The sequence below is a fragment of the Alexandromys fortis genome, unplaced genomic scaffold (assembly GCF_014885135.2).
Source record: "Alexandromys fortis isolate MF-2015 unplaced genomic scaffold, M_Fortis_MF-2015_v1.1 scaffold_0, whole genome shotgun sequence".
Classification (NCBI taxonomy): Eukaryota; Metazoa; Chordata; class Mammalia; order Rodentia; family Cricetidae; genus Alexandromys; species Alexandromys fortis.
In genome coordinates this window covers 42,117,958-42,133,626 of record NW_026067949.1, presented here as the reverse complement: position 1 = coordinate 42,133,626, position 15,669 = coordinate 42,117,958, and the positions used below count along the sequence as shown (strand labels likewise).

The following is a 15,669-nucleotide window of genomic DNA, read 5'->3' as shown; positions in this document are numbered from 1 at the left end:
TAAGGGAATATGAGTACCATGATTCTCCAAACCTAATATAGGAGGAAATTCTTTGTAGTACGAACCACTTACTGTGATGGAACATCAGAAGCACTGCTGTGAAATGTTTGATCAAAGTATGCAGCAGGCCAAGTGGGGACTCCACGTTTGTAATCAGTCCTTAGGAGGCTGAGGTCAGCCAGTGCTACATATGGATACTCTGTCTGAGGAAAAACAACAGAACACTCACTTGAAGCTAACAAAGCTAGGTGCCTGTACATCAGAAACTGTGGAGCTTGGCCTATACGGAATCTCTGGAAAAGTGAAATGATGTAAGAGTTTATATATCTTACACTTAGATAATAATCTCTGATGGAGGAGGGTCATCTGTTTATCTGTTGCTTTCATTGGTTAATTAATAAAGAAACTGCTTGGCCTGATAGGTTAGAACATAGGTGGGTGGAGTAGGCAGAACAGAAAGCTGGGAAGAAGGGAAGTGAGGAAGCCGATGTAGAGCCAGCTGCCAGGTCAGACATGCTGAATCTTTCGCAGTAACCCACCACCTCGTGGTGCTACACAGATTATTAGAAATAAGTTAATCAAGATGTGAGACTTAGCCAGTAAGAGGCTAGAGCTAATGGGCCAATCAGTGTTTAAATGAATACAATTTGTGTGTTGTTGTTTTGGGTGTAAAGCTAGGTGTGCAGGAGTGGGGTGGGATGAAAAGCAGGCCTGCTTGCCTTATCACTACAAATCTCCCATTATACTTTGAATGTGATTTTGTTTTTCTTTCAAAAGTATTTTGTTTTTAACCTTGTGAAATCTGGTCTATTTAGCACAAGTGGCACATTTATTTGTGTTTAAGTAGAGGATCTATTGCCTGGAACTTTAAAAGTACAGGATTTGAAGTATACTTTTTTGTTTGTTCTGATGTTTGAGTCAGGCTCTCTCTTTGTGTAGTCCTGTAGCTAGCTTTGTAGACCAGGCTGGCCTTAAACTCACAGAGATCTACCTGTCTCTGCTTCTCAAGTGCTGGGATTAAAGGTGTGCACTACCACAACCTTGCAGACTTTAAAATGTGAATCATTTACATTGCATGACAATTTTGTTTCTAATGGGTGGGCGGGAGGGGGGCTATTACAATGGTGCTTGTTCAGTCAGTTTTGTGGTGGTCATGAGATTGATAGTAATGCTGCTAGGGCAAGCTAATTACGCGAGTTAAAATCAGCTTGTTCTCCGGGTGGTGGTGGTGCACGCCTTTAATCCCAGCACCTGGAATGCAGAGGCAGGTGGATCTCTGTGAATTCAAGGCCAGCCTGATCTACAAGAGCAAGTGCCAGGACAGGTTCCAAAGCTACAGAGAAACCCTGTCTTGGAAAGCCAAAAAAAAAAGCTTCTTCGGCTTTATGTAAAATGGTGCTGAAAATAAAATAAAGCATTAGTAATATACTGTTCAGTGGATATTTCTTCAACATTCCCAAGGACTTGGGCTTAATCTCCATCCAACACCACACAGTTGCCATGGGTTCATTCTCTAGCATTGCTCCTCCCCTAAATTATAATTATTTAAATAAATGAACCTTAACAGTTGTACTTTTAATATTGCCAGGGAAATAATAAAAGCTTATTAAATGTTAGCTAATGCCATTAGTACATTTATCCTCCATTTTGAATCTTTAAAGGAGACAACTAGGTAATTTTATGACTCTCTGTAATTATAACTAATACCTTCTTTTTAAACAAATATTTCAACTATGTAAAGAAGATATTGACTTATAAATATGGGTTTTTCTCCCATTTACTTTTGACTGCCAAGAATGGGGAAGAGATACTTCTATTTACTTTAGACATAGTTCATTAGGAAACAGTTGTGTTTTGTTTGTATCTGAGTAAATTCTTGAGCTTTTTTTTTTAAAGTAGAATCTTTTTTTAGGAGCAAATATCAATGCACAGACAGAAGAAACTCAAGAAACTGCCTTGACCCTGGCGTGCTGTGGAGGCTTTCTGGAAGTGGCAGACTTTCTCATTAAGGCTGGAGCTGATATCGAACTTGGGTGTTCTACCCCTCTAATGGAAGCTGCTCAAGAGGGCCATCTGGAGTTAGTTAAATATTTACTAGCTGCAGGTAAGCATTTTTGCATTTGGGAATATACTACATGATGTAAATAAAGATCACACTACAAATATTTTTTATGTTATGGTATACAGAATTTGTGTTGAGCCGGGCAGTGGTGGCACGTGCCTTTAATCCTATCACTAGGGTGGCAGAGGCAGGCGGATCTTTGTGAGTTCAAGGCCAGCCTGGACTACTGAGCTAGTTCCAGGGCAGCTTCCAAAGCTACAGAGAAACCCTGTCTCCAAAAAAAAAAAAAAAAAAAAATTTGTATTGAAAAGATGTTCATGTGCATGTTCTGAATAATTTACCTGTCAGTATGTGCAGTTTTAAATTCAAATCCTTTTATTCCAAATTTTTCTTTTTAAAAAAATTATTTGTGTGTGAATGCATTTAGACATGCCGCAGTGCATATGTTGAGGGGAAGAGGACAGCTTGTGGGAGTCAGCTCTCTTTCAACCATGTGGTCCTTGGGGCCAAGCTCAGGTGGTCAGTCTTGATGGCAGTTGCTTTTACCTCCTGAGCCGTTTCTTGAAAACTTTCCCATCTTTTAAAGATGTTGTCAATATACTCACTATAATAATGTATATGTATATTTTGTCTGATTTAGGAGCTGTGAGCTATCTTGAAGAAACAGATTTATGTTCATTTTTAAAAATGGTTTTAAAAATAATTATTATCATTTATAACTTTTACAGGAGCCAATGTTCATGCCACAACAGCAACAGGAGATACAGCTTTAACATACGCCTGTGAAAATGGCCATACAGATGTAGCGGACGTCTTACTACAGGCAGGTGCAGATCTGGTAAGCTGTATCACTTAAATCTTTATTGATAACAATAATATGAATTAGGCATTGTAGCACATGCCTATACTCCTAGGAGCCTGAAGCAGGAAGATGCCCAAGAGTCCTAAGGCCTTCCTGGAGTTCATGGTGAGACCATTCCTCTGCAAATGAAGCCAAGAAATTAATTCAAAGGCATATCTTCTCACTTTTTTGGTATTTTTTTTCCTTCACTTTTATTTAAAGTCACAGGTTTTTTTTTTTTTTTTTTTTTTTAAGAGCTAGCTCCAGGATAGGCTCCAAAGCTACAGAGAAACTCTGTCTCAAAAAACAACAACAAAAAAATAGTTTTCTGCTGGAGATAGTACTCAAATTAAGTTATCCTTAGTTGTTTACTTAAGGTAAATGTGGCTTAGAAGCATTTCTTTGTAGGTAGGAAAAATTGCCCACTGTGTTTTGAGCATTATTAATTAAAATGTTAAGTATTGAATAATTGATCCCATAAGTAGTACTGTAAGTACTACTAATTTATATTAGTAAGGCGATTAAAATGGATTGTAAGTACATTCAGTACAGTATATTAAGAGTTATCACAAGGAATATATGGAGAGTGATTAAGGTCAAAAGATGTAACTAGTCATTTGAGATACTTCATTGGCTAGATGGGATTTGGAAAAGGAGGCCTAGGGATATGACAAAAAAAACTATATAAATGAAAAAAAATTATAGGAGTTGTCTGAATGCTTGGAAGGTGTGGAGTAGCTCTGTGAAGGGAAGGTGTAGTCTCGTGGTAGCACTCAGGAGACTGGGAGTTCAAATGGAGCCTCACTACGGAGTGAGTTTTGAGGCTAGCCCGTGTTGCATGAGGCTCCTTCAGTAAATGATGTGGGTTTGAGGAGAGGATGTATAAATATCCTAGCATTCGGAATACTGAAGCAGGAGGGTCACTGTTCTTGGAAGCCTGAGATATGTAGCAGGATGATGCATCTCAAATTTGACATGTTCTTAATAAAAACCCTTAATCGAATATTAGGGGGTGAAACTGAAGAATCAGAGAAGCAAAGCAGCCACTAGGGTTTTTACCTATACAAAATCCTCAGACCAAAAAGGGTTGAGCTCCTGTCTCCTCCAGCCTAATAGTCCTCTCTCCGCCCAGCCATATCAATTCCAGTCTCCACTTCCTTAGTGCTTGGATTACAGATGTGAGCCATCCTGCCTGTCCTCAATTGTTAACTAGTGACTTGCGCTGCCCTTTAATCTTCAGCCAGGCTTTATTTGTTAGAGCACAAGCAAGGTAATCACATTTCTCTCTTTTTAAAAAAAGAAAGTTATTAACTAATACAAAAAAAACTTATGTACAGTAAGTACAATAACTATAAGCATTGTATATAGGCAGTAAATACACAATATATACAGGCAAAAACAAGGTCTGGTCTGTTTGCATTTGACAAATTCAGAAAAACATCCATTATCTGTCCTATTTTGATGAGTTCAAAAGGTTGTACCTTGATCCACCTAACTTGCATTAATTATCAACTCAAAATTATCTTTGTATGTCTTTCAATCTTGTGCACTTACATTTTTTTAGTAATTTCTTTTCAGAATCTGATAACAAGGAAAACTATAAATATCTAATCTTCAACTCCCTCGGAGACCCGAGAACGAATTAATATTGACTGAATAAGCAGGAAGTACAAGCAAACAACTTTCCAAAAATGTGAAAAATGACAGAAACAGCTGACTACCTGGACAGTCACCCAAAGTTCCTCTGCAACGTTGGGGAATCCATCTTCAGCTTAGAGGCCTAGCATATTTGACAGACTTTTCTATGAAGCAGGATATTCTGAAGGGCTGTCCTTCCTTGTTTTGGCTAAGTTTGGCCGTCCTTATTTTTGTGTCCTGCTTGTCCCATTTGGACAACATATTGTCAGTAGTAAAGAAAAGGGCATTTTCTTGCCCAGTGGCTAACTTTTACTACAAGATAAACTCCATATGAAGTTTCTTTGATGCCTATCTTCTCTGGAGTAAATTGGTGCTGCCTTGAGCAGACATGTTTCTCTGTCATTAAAATAAAAAGAACTGTATGTTATTAAAACATCTTAAATGCCATATTCTACAGATTACTGAAGTGTTTAAAAACGGCCTGTCTATCTAAGATATATATGTTTGACCTTAAAAATCTACCTAATGTGACTATATTAGCTTGATTGTAATAGATAACTAATTATTAAGCTGCATTTCCTTATTCTAAATATTTAGTATTAACTTTGAAGGACTGGAAATTTGTATTACCTTGTTAAATGAACTGTATAGGTACAATACTTTGAACAAAATTAGAAATGTATGTACAGTATTTTTTAACAAAAATAATCTTAAATTTGTATCAATATACAAAAATCCACGTCAATGTAAAATATTTAAAACTAATAGTTTATTTTTTGGTTTAAAAGCAGATTCAGTAATTTACCTTTTTATACTATTTCTATAACCTTCCTTTTCCTTTTCTGAGTAGATTCAATAAGCTATCCATATATCCTATCATATCTATATTCCCCCTTTTTTCTTTTCAGAACCAGAACTCTGAATCTAATCTCCTTTGTTCAACTTTTTTCCTGACCATTAGCAATAATAACTTGTAACCGACCACGCTAAATGATGACAAATATCCATAATCTAGTGATCCATCAAGCCCCCTCCCCCAACTTCTTGGGAATGTGGGTGTCATGTTCTTAAAAATTACTTCCTAATGTCTAGGGATTGTGAAAAGAAAAATTTGGGTTAATTCTCAAGTCCTGGGAGAGGTAGCTTTATCGTTTGTTGTCCAGTCTCTAAGTCGTGGCAAAATGAAGGGCTGTGTCACGTCCTGACTAGAATAGTCTGTGAGACGGGATCATCTCAGCTAGCCAACTTGGAATTGTCTTGAGCAGTTTGTAGTTCAAAGTCGGTCTTCAGGTGTTGTTTTTCATTTTAGTGGTGTTGTCATGGCCTTGTTATAGTTGTTGTTGTGGGGCCCTATCATCTTTTTTGAGACTTCAGAGATCACTCTTAGGCATGGTCTTGGTTCAGTGCAGAAAACTTAGACATTTTAAATGTCATATGCAGTATATCTTAAAGATATTTAAGGATCAGTATTTGTTATGTACATCCAGAGTACAAAAATTTAATTCCTAGTTACCTGATACTCAAATCAAGAATCATGTACAGGAAGCTAGATGAAACCTTTTTCTTGAATTCTTAAGTGTTCTATATGATCATTAATATCATGACAAAAAGTTTAAAGAAGATAGATAGATAGATAGATAGATAGATAGATAGATAGATAGATAGATAGATAGATAGATAGATAGATCTTATAAGTTTTGAGATAATATGAATACCTTAATAAAAGATTTAAAGAGTCAAAATAAAACAAAAGTATTATGAGATTAGTGGCAATAAATTACTCCCTACATTTTGGTTTTTCTTGTCCCATAACAAGTGGATCTTTATAGTGCTATATTATTTGTATTTTATTATATAAAGCTTGCCTGAAGATCAGTGCAAAACAGCCACACTAGTCAGGCATACAGGCCAGCCAGTTTTTGCACACACCATTAATCTTAGCACTAGAGACAATATAAGACGGGAGGAGACAAGTCTCCCTCTCAATCTGATGATTGGGTGCAGATTGTCCATTTTCAATCTGTGGTAGAGGTAAGAGCCTGTGGCTGGCTGCTTTACTTTTCTGATCTCAGGTTAGACCTCAATATCTATCTCTGTGTTTTTATAATTCATGGTACAGCCCTCTGGCATAAGACAGATTTTGGAATTTTCCTTTTAAGAAAAAAAGCTTGAGTTTAGAGAAGGAGAGAGCCACTCTCCAATTTCAAAGCCCACTTTAATTTTTTAAATGTACTGCGACAATGAAAAGTCTTTTTGCATTATATGACTGGAGAGAAAAACAGAAACATTTGGGATGATTCATGACATTTTATCCTGTTAGAAATATGATATGCTAATGGGCCAATTTAATCCTTTTCTTGGAGCATTTTTTTCTGGATTTTTTTCTCCTTTATTTCTTATTTGTCCATTGGCCTTCCGATTCCTTAGCTGGATCCCTTCATTCTCCTGAAAAGACACAAAAACCATTCCCCAACTCTGATTTGGGGGAGGTTCCTTTTGGCAAGTTGTATCTGATCAAATGAAAAGAATTTGTTAGTTTTTTAGGTTAGTTTAGATGGAATGGCCACATAGTTTGATGACCTATCATCTCTTTTAATTAAGAGGTTTCTTTTGTTCAAATTGAACCTTTATCAATTTTGATGGTATCCATATCTTTTCTTCTCTTATGGAAACAAGCAAAACCCCTTCCCCAGTGTAACACATGTCCCAGTTTGTAGTCTAATTTCAGCACATTTTTAAAGTATAAAGGCTGATTTAATTCTGTAGATTTTTTTCCCCATTATTCAGTGTTTCTCCTCAGCTGTTGTTCCTTACTTATTAGTATTTAGAAAATTCAAATAAAGCATGTAATCTATTTCTGGGGGTCTTTATTACTCCTTTCTGTTTATTTAGCGTATCTTTTAGAGTTCAGTTTGATGTGAACTATCAAACTATGACTACTTGTACTGTAGGATTGTGTGTATACCTGTAATATACTTAATATTGTAATAAGCAAAAAGCTTTTATTTTATTAGAGACACATATGCTGGAGTATTATCAGTCTTAATTTGTACAGGTATTGCCATGATAGAGACGACATTAAACAAAAAGTGAGATGTGAGAGTTGATGACTGAGTGAGCCAATAAGCCAACTCCCAGTTTTCTTTCTCTTATTTTCTTTTTTCTTTTTCTTTTTTTTTCTTTTTGGTTTTTTAAGACAGGGTTTCTCTGTAGCTTTGGAGCCTGTCTGGAACTAGCTCTTGTAGACCAGGTTGGCCTCAAACTCATAGAGATCCGCCTGCTTCTGCCTCCCAAGTGCTGGGATTAAAGGCTTGCTGGGCTTCTAGCCTCATTGCTGTCTATTGACCTCCCTGTAATGGATTAAGTAAGAATGTTGCGGATCCCAGGTGCCTAAGCAGTGGCAGTGGGCAGTGGGTCCCAACAGCAGCCAGTTCCAGTTAATTCCCAAGTGACTGCCCTGGGCCATAAGGGGCAGCAAGTCCCATAAGGAGGGAAAGACAGATGGGCATGCCAAGAGACCAAGCCGCGGATCTCCGGAGATGGCTGGTCCTGGGCAGGGAGAGAAAGAGACATGTAGAGTGAGGTTGGATATTTATTTAGTGGGTTATGGAAGGGAAGGGAAGAAGGGGTTAGAGCAGAGAGAAACAGACTGACAGAGACAGAGGGGCAAAGGGAATAATGGGGAGAATGGAGCAAGGCAGAATCTGCCTCTTGGGACAGGCGGAAAAGAAGAGACTCAGGCTGGAAGCTGAAGATCAGCTTGCCTTGGGAGGGGAGGGGGAGTGGGCATGCTTGTCTCTTAAAGGGACAGAGCAGACCATTACACTCCCTCCTTTAGGTTTTAAATTATTACAATAAAGTGCATGTATAATTTTTAATTGAAAGTACATTTTCTTAATTTGCACATTATATGATAATAATACTTGGGTTGAGAATTTAGTCTATTGTTTATTTTTATTTTTATGGTAAGAATAATTAAGTATCCCCTCACAAGTATGAGTTATACAACTAGGGTTTTTGCTTTGTTTTTGTCTTTGTGTTTTATAACAGGAGCATGAATCTGAAGGTGGAAGAACTCCTTTAATGAAAGCTGCACGTGCCGGTCATGTTTGCACAGTGCAGTTCTTAATCAGTAAAGGTAAGCTTATGTAGAAGAAATTTTTTCTTTCTTTTTCTCAACTGTCTCGGTGGTACTATGATAAGGCATTTTGACCTTTGAAGGCCATTTCTGGTTGTTCTGTGACATGGAGAAGGAATGCTCCTAACAGTAATAAACGTCTCATAAAACATAATTGTGAACTACAAGAGGCTATTACACCAAGTAGCAGTCTTGTGAAGAAATACTTATTAAAAAAATTTCTTTTTTGTAAAATATTGTATGTTTAATTCCTATTCTGTTTGTTTAATATAACATTGTTTTCAAACATGAGTTTTTGCTTTTTGCCTCTGTAGAACTTGGGGACAACACCTTTTTTACTTTATGTTGTCTTTATTTCTTTAGTTTTTTGAGACAGGGTTTCTCTGTAGCCTTGGAGCCTGTCCTGGAAATTAGCTCTTGTAGACCAGGCTGGCCTTGAGCTCACAGAGATCTGCCTGCCTCTGCCACCTGAGTGCTGGGATTAAAGGCGGGTGCCACCACTGCCCAGCAACAGTGAGATGATTTGTTTTCTTTTTTTTTATTTAATATTTTCCGTGAGATAATTTTTTAACTGAAATAAAAATATTTAGAATTTAATTGTGATACGTGTCAGTGTACATGAGGATTTTCATTCATACTCCGCAATTATTCTTTTTAATCAGTTAGTGACCAAATAAACACATTGTTTTAAATAATTTCTTCAATATTTACCCAAACTCTATTAAAATTGTTTTTCAAGCCTGGCAGTGGTGGCGCACGCCTTTAATCCCAGCACTTGGGAGGCAGAGACAGGCGGATCTCTGTGAGTTTGAGGCCAGCCTGGTCTACAAGAGCTAGTTCCAGGACAGGAACCAAAAAGCTACAGAGAAACTCTGTCTCGGAAAATCCAAAAAAATAAAATTGTTTTTCAAGAATTTGTTTTACTCTTACGGCAGATTAAAAATACTACTTCTGAAGCAAAGACACGAAGAAAAATGATTGATAGTGAAGGGCCATATGTACTTTGGAAATGTCTACTCTGCAATACAAAATATACTAAAGAAGTCACAGACTTAAAACTTCATTTTTCTGAGATGGGGTTTCTCTGTGTAGCTTTAGCTCTCCTGGAACTAGCCCTTGTACACCAAGCTGGCCTTGAACTAACAAAGATCCACCTGCCTCTTCCTCCCTTGTGCTGTAATTAAAGACATAAACCACTAACCCCTGCCTTGGGTTGATTTTTAATGAGTTTGATTCCACTTCCTTTCTCAAATTTTCAGTTGGCACTTTACCCAGCACAGTCAGGAATGTAACTGAGGGCGGAAGTATGATACTCTTTCCTCTGATACTTTCTAATGAGAAATAGGGAAAATAATGTTAGATATTTTTCTGTTCATTGTGGGTGGTTTTTTTTTAATATTTGTCTTAAAACGAAGATTTTATTTTTAGTATGTTTTAAAATTGTCTGTGTAGCCCCATGTGGTGGTGCACGTCTTTAATCCCAGCACTCGGGAGGCAGAAGCATGTGGATCTCTGAGTGTGTGTGTGTGAATTTTTTTTTTTTTTTTTGGCTGTGGATTTGCACACATGGTTACAGCACCCATCAATGCCAGAAGAGGGCATCAGATCTCCTGAAACTAGAGATTCAGGTGATTGTGAGCTCTGTGTGGGTGTTGGAACCAAACTTGAATTTCTCCGATGAATTTCAAGTATTATTAGCCATTGAGTGAGCCATCTTTCTTCCCCCGTGTTTTCCCTTTTCAGTATAGTAATTGCTATTGGTATAATACAACCTTGTATTATCTTTACTGATACAAACTAAAATGTCTATGAGAGAAATGTAGCATATGCCTGTGGCATTTGCGTTTGAATGGTTCTGTATAGGAAAGAGTTGTCCTGAAAATGAAGGCTTTGTGAAACATGAGAGACTGTTGGCAGTCTGAGGAGCTGGGGGATGAGCATGTGAGGGTTCATTTCACCATCTTCTCTTACTCTTTATGATTTTTAATTTTTCCATATTCTTGAGCCAATGAGATGAGTCAGTGGGTATCACTGTGTAAAAGTACTTTCTGCTTAGCCTGATGAACTGAACATAAAGCTTGGAGCCCACATGGTAGAAAGAGAAAATCAACCAACTTCCACAACTTGTCCTTTGACCTCCACATGCATACCATGTCCTAAATGCACCATATGTATATGTGTGTGTGTGTATATATACACATGTATATATGTATGTTTGTGTGCATGAACATTAAATGATTTGTAAAATTTTGCCACAGCTGGGCATAGGAAAATAGATCAGTGGTTATGACCAATTGCCATTCTTTAGGCAGACCGGGTGCAGTTCACAGCACCTGTATCTGGTAGCCCACAGTCTTCTGTAACTCTGGTTCCAGGGTATCCAATGTCCTCTGGCCTCCCAGGGCATCTACAAGCACATGGGGCACATAAACTCACACAGATACACACATAAACATATAAATTAAAATGAATAAATCTTAATTTTTTTTCTTTTTTTTTTTTTAACCACTCTACCAATGTATTTTTTCCATGTTTGTTTTAGGAGCAAATGTGAATCGAACCACAGCTAATAATGACCATACTGTACTGTCCCTGGCTTGTGCAGGGGGTCATTTGGCAGTGGTGGAACTGCTTTTGGCTCATGGGGCAGACCCTACTCACCGTTTAAAAGTAGGTAACTCAAGTGGTTAAGCGGCTTTATGAATTCCGCATCTTGAACTTCGTAAAATTACCATATGTAACTTGTATTTGTAATGGCATTCTGAGTATTAGATCTCTGACTTAAATGGAAGAACACTGTTTGCTGTTAAATATTTAATATGCTTGTACCTGAGACCTGATAGCTTTCTTAATGTGCTTATGTGTTTCCTTTATTTATTCTTTTAGGACGGCTCAACCATGTTGATAGAAGCAGCAAAAGGCGGCCATACCAGTGTTGTTTGCTATCTTTTAGACTATCCGAATAATCTACTTTCGGCCCCTCCACCAGATGTCACTCAGCTAACGCCCCCATCCCACGATTTAAATAGGGTAAGATTCAAGGTTAAAGCATTGTATATTTTTAGCTATAATTTTCATTAAATAAGATTATCTTTGTTAAGATGAAATTTCTATAATTATGCCAAGGCCATTATATATTTAACCTAACATTTATCTAGATTGATGGGTTATAATTTACTTTTTTAAAATTATGCTTAGAATAACTAGAATTCATAGCTACTTTTTTAAAAAAAATCAGAGAAAAGGAGAATAATTTAATGTAAAAATATGTCATTGTCTGAAATGGTCTTATTCGCTTAACAACTCTGCAAGTTATTAGTGTGATAACGAATTGTGTACTAAAGAAACAACTCATCCTTTCTCTTAGGCACCTCGTGTACCAGTTCAAGCACTGCCCATGGTTGTCCCACCTCAGGAGCCCGACAAACCACCTGCCAATGTTGCTACTACTCTTCCCGTTAGGAATAAAGGTCAGTTATACTTCTGAGACTTTTTCTTACATGTCCAGGTGAAATTAAGAGTACAAAAACTAGCCCCACAAAAATTATTTTTCACCAACAATGAATTTACTAAGTTGGTACCATTAACGTTTTGTTTGTTTGTTTGTTGTTTTAAACCAATGAAAAAACAGCTTTCTGGGAGAGAAGATAGGTATTGACTCAGGAGATCCAGGTGCTCCTTTTTGATGGAATTCTGATTATCCACTATTTCTTCCAATGAGTAGTCATTTTTATTCATGTTAAGTTGGATACAGTTGGATGACAATTCTGATCATTTTTATTTAACATACCTAAGTCTTTGTAGTGACATGAGGCATAAAGATTAAGAAGTTCAATTAAATATTCAAATTCAATTTTAAGAACTGGTTTTAACTAGGTCACTTTTTCCACAACTAATAATTTAAAGATATGTAAGATACACTTGTTATTTCTTAGAATTCCAAGGTCCATTTTTTTACTTGTTTATATCATACCATGCCTGTTCTTTAAGTATGTCCCCAACATGACACCTACCAGTTGGAATCAGTTTTTATTTTGAAAAGTTTTACTTGAAGAAGCTGTGACTTTTGCATCTTGGTTTTGGCTACCTGTATTCTTATACCAACAAGTATGCTAAATATTCCCAGCAACTCTTTTCAGTCACAACCACTGGCCTCTCTTGACATCCTTTTCAGTTGGTTGCTAACCCTGTTAGCCAGAGCAGCCTGTCTCCCTGGCTGTCAGAAGGTACGGAGGATGGCGTAGTCCAGCAACTTTTCTATCAGGGACTAAATCCCAGTTCTCTGTGTGACTGTGTGAATTCTCCTTCCTTTGTCAGTCTTGAAAGTGGTAGGTCCCAACAAAGACATACTTTAGTTGGATTTTAGTTTCTTGGTTACATCTCAGTGGTTTGGGCATTCTTTGTGTGTATGTGTGTGTGTTTATCAAAGGCACAGACATTTATTAAGTGTGGAAAATCTTGATGTAGACATCTAAATTTTCTCTACACCTTAATAATTGATTTTTCTGCTCTTATGATTTTTACATTGTTACATATGAAATACCTACACATAGTGGTAGACTTGACTCTAACTGCACCATTTAGGTGTCTCAAACTTTCATCCCTCTGTTATCTTACTTTAGCCTTGTGGTGTTTATAAATTCTGAATTCTACTTCCAGAGATTACTCTATGCACATAAAATACATACATTATATATTTATGATAGAGAAGGTGGACTTGTGTTTAACTCCTTAAAAGTATATTTCACCTTCGTGGATATGATACCTTGGTGCATAACTGTTGGCACTAAACCTCCCAACAGTAACTCTGTAATGAGGATGCCATTCATGTGCACTTCTGAGGGGGTTTCTTTTTCACACAGCTGCTTCTAAACAAAAGTCCAACAGCCATTTGCCAGCAAACAGCCAGGATGTACAGGGTTACATCACCAATCAGTCTCCAGAGAGCATTGTAGAAGAGGCTCAGGGAAAGTTAACAGAACTGGAACAGAGGATAAAAGAAGCCATAGAGAAAAATGCCCAGCTGCAGTCCTTGGAGCTGGCCCATGCTGACCAACTTACCAAGGAGAAGATTGAGGAGCTGAACAAAACGAGGGAGGAGCAAATTCAGAAGAAACAAAAGATTCTGGAGGAACTGCAGAAAGTAGAACGAGAGTTACAACTGAAAACTCAGCAGCAGCTGAAAAAACAATATCTAGAAGTTAAAGCTCAAAGAATTCAACTTCAGCAGCAACAGCAACAGTCTTGTCAACACCTGGGACTACTTACTCCTGTTGGGGTTGGAGAACAGCTTTCCGAGGGAGACTATGCACGGTTACAACAAGTGGATCCTGTTTTGCTTAAAGATGAACCTCAGCAGACTGCTGCTCAGATGGGTTTTGCACCAATCCAGCCTCTGGCGATGCCTCAAGCTTTGCCTCTGGCCGCGGGTCCCTTGCCTCCAGGGTCCATCGCAAATCTTACAGAACTTCAAGGAGTGATAGTTGGACAGCCAGTACTGGGCCAAGCACAGTTGGCAGGGCTGGGGCAAGGAATTCTCACTGAAACACAACAAGGGTTAATGGTAGCCAGCCCTGCTCAGACCCTCAATGACACGCTGGATGACATCATGGCAGGTGGGTTTATATTGTTATGAGCAGGTATCAAATATGATTTGCTTAAGGAGAGTAAGAGTGTGCCAGAATATTTTTTTAACCATTACTCAACTTTTGAGAACTATTTTTGGACTCTTGACACATTATGTTTTTAGAAATATTAGTGTTAACGATCATCTCAGATGGCTATAGGTCAAATTAAAGATTAGTTCATACAATAAAAATGACCAGTCTGTCTGTCTGAGCTTGGAATCCAGGTTTTTCAGCAGTGAGTTGAACCTTGGCTTTTACTTTTGGTTTTTGTTTTCACTTTAAGTTCAGAACACTGGGGTTGAGTTTTGGCATTTTTGCTTCTGTATTCACACCAATAAAAGAAAAATTGATAAAAGTTGAAGAAAAAAAGATATTAGGGTATATTAGGAAGTCTATTTGTGATAAAATGAAATACCTGTGATAAAAAGAAGTACCAAACTTCATGATGGCTATTTAAGAACAAGCAAACAACAAAACAAACATGTTTACAGCATTAATAAAGTACCAAGTAGAGTCTGATTCTACTGTATGTCAGTGATTTTTATCCCCTGTGAATATTAATGTATAGTCTGTTTCTGACTGTATTACGGGAAGGCATGTTCCCCCAACAGTATGGTAAATGACATGTTTTCAATGTGTAGCCAGAGAGAGTGTCTTCTATTCTAGTAAGGGTTGCAACTTGAGAAGAGTTAATGCTGCTTCTTTGGGTCTGATTTTTATGAATTGTGTAATAGTAGGGTGAGATTTCATAGGGTTGTAAGTCTTAAAGAATGATCTGTTACCTAAAATAATTTTCCTTCTTCAGGAAGGAAGATTGATAAGGAAGGGAAAGGGGAGAATAAAGGGAGTAAATAGTTGCTGAATTTTGGTAATTTTCTTTTGGTTTCTTCCCATTTTTTTTATTCACTTGTCTTTACCTGGATGATTTACTCTTTCTAATTTTAAACTATTTGAGAAACATTTATTATGAGGAAGTCATACATTACTATAAGGTTCTTTTTTATAGAAAATATTCTTTCTAGCGTTTAGATTTTTAGGTTGAGATAATTCAGAAACTGAGATAAACAGGTAATGAGGTAGATTTTGCATTTCAAAAATTGGTATAGTTTCCCAGCCCCTCTTTTTTTGTATCTTCTCAGTAATGTGTGATAAGAAAATCTCTGCTAATCCTGCGAGTAACATAACTTACACCAGAATAATTGTTAGTAATGACTAATAATAAGAATTGTAACAATCTTAATACAAGTATAGATTTTTTTAAGACTTAAATCCCAATTAATCATCACTAACCGGTTATGATATAAACTTTAAAGACTTTAACATTGTATGACAATTAGCTCATAGTAGTTATAAATCCGAAATT

The 15,669-nt window shown here is 37.2% G+C and overlaps 1 protein-coding gene across 6 annotated transcripts in view; it reads left to right on the top strand.

The window, feature by feature from the left end:
* The window catches only part of Ankrd17 (ankyrin repeat domain 17), a 134,576-nt gene that overhangs the window by 68,277 nt on the left and 50,630 nt on the right, over positions 1 to 15,669 (top strand). For 4 of the 6 annotated variants that reach the window (XM_050150165.1, XM_050150164.1, XM_050150166.1 and 1 more), the window contains exons 9-15: positions 1,913 to 2,104; positions 2,791 to 2,900; positions 8,592 to 8,679; positions 11,222 to 11,349; positions 11,566 to 11,709; positions 12,047 to 12,149; positions 13,542 to 14,294. In XM_050150165.1, the coding sequence (XP_050006122.1) occupies positions 1,913 to 2,104; positions 2,791 to 2,900; positions 8,592 to 8,679; positions 11,222 to 11,349; positions 11,566 to 11,709; positions 12,047 to 12,149; positions 13,542 to 14,294 (1,518 nt within the window). The remainder of the gene's footprint in view (positions 1 to 1,912; positions 2,105 to 2,790; positions 2,901 to 8,591; positions 8,680 to 11,221; positions 11,350 to 11,565; positions 11,710 to 12,046; positions 12,150 to 13,541; positions 14,295 to 15,669) is intronic. The other 2 variants (XM_050150169.1, XM_050150168.1) reach the window with 1 other exon arrangement.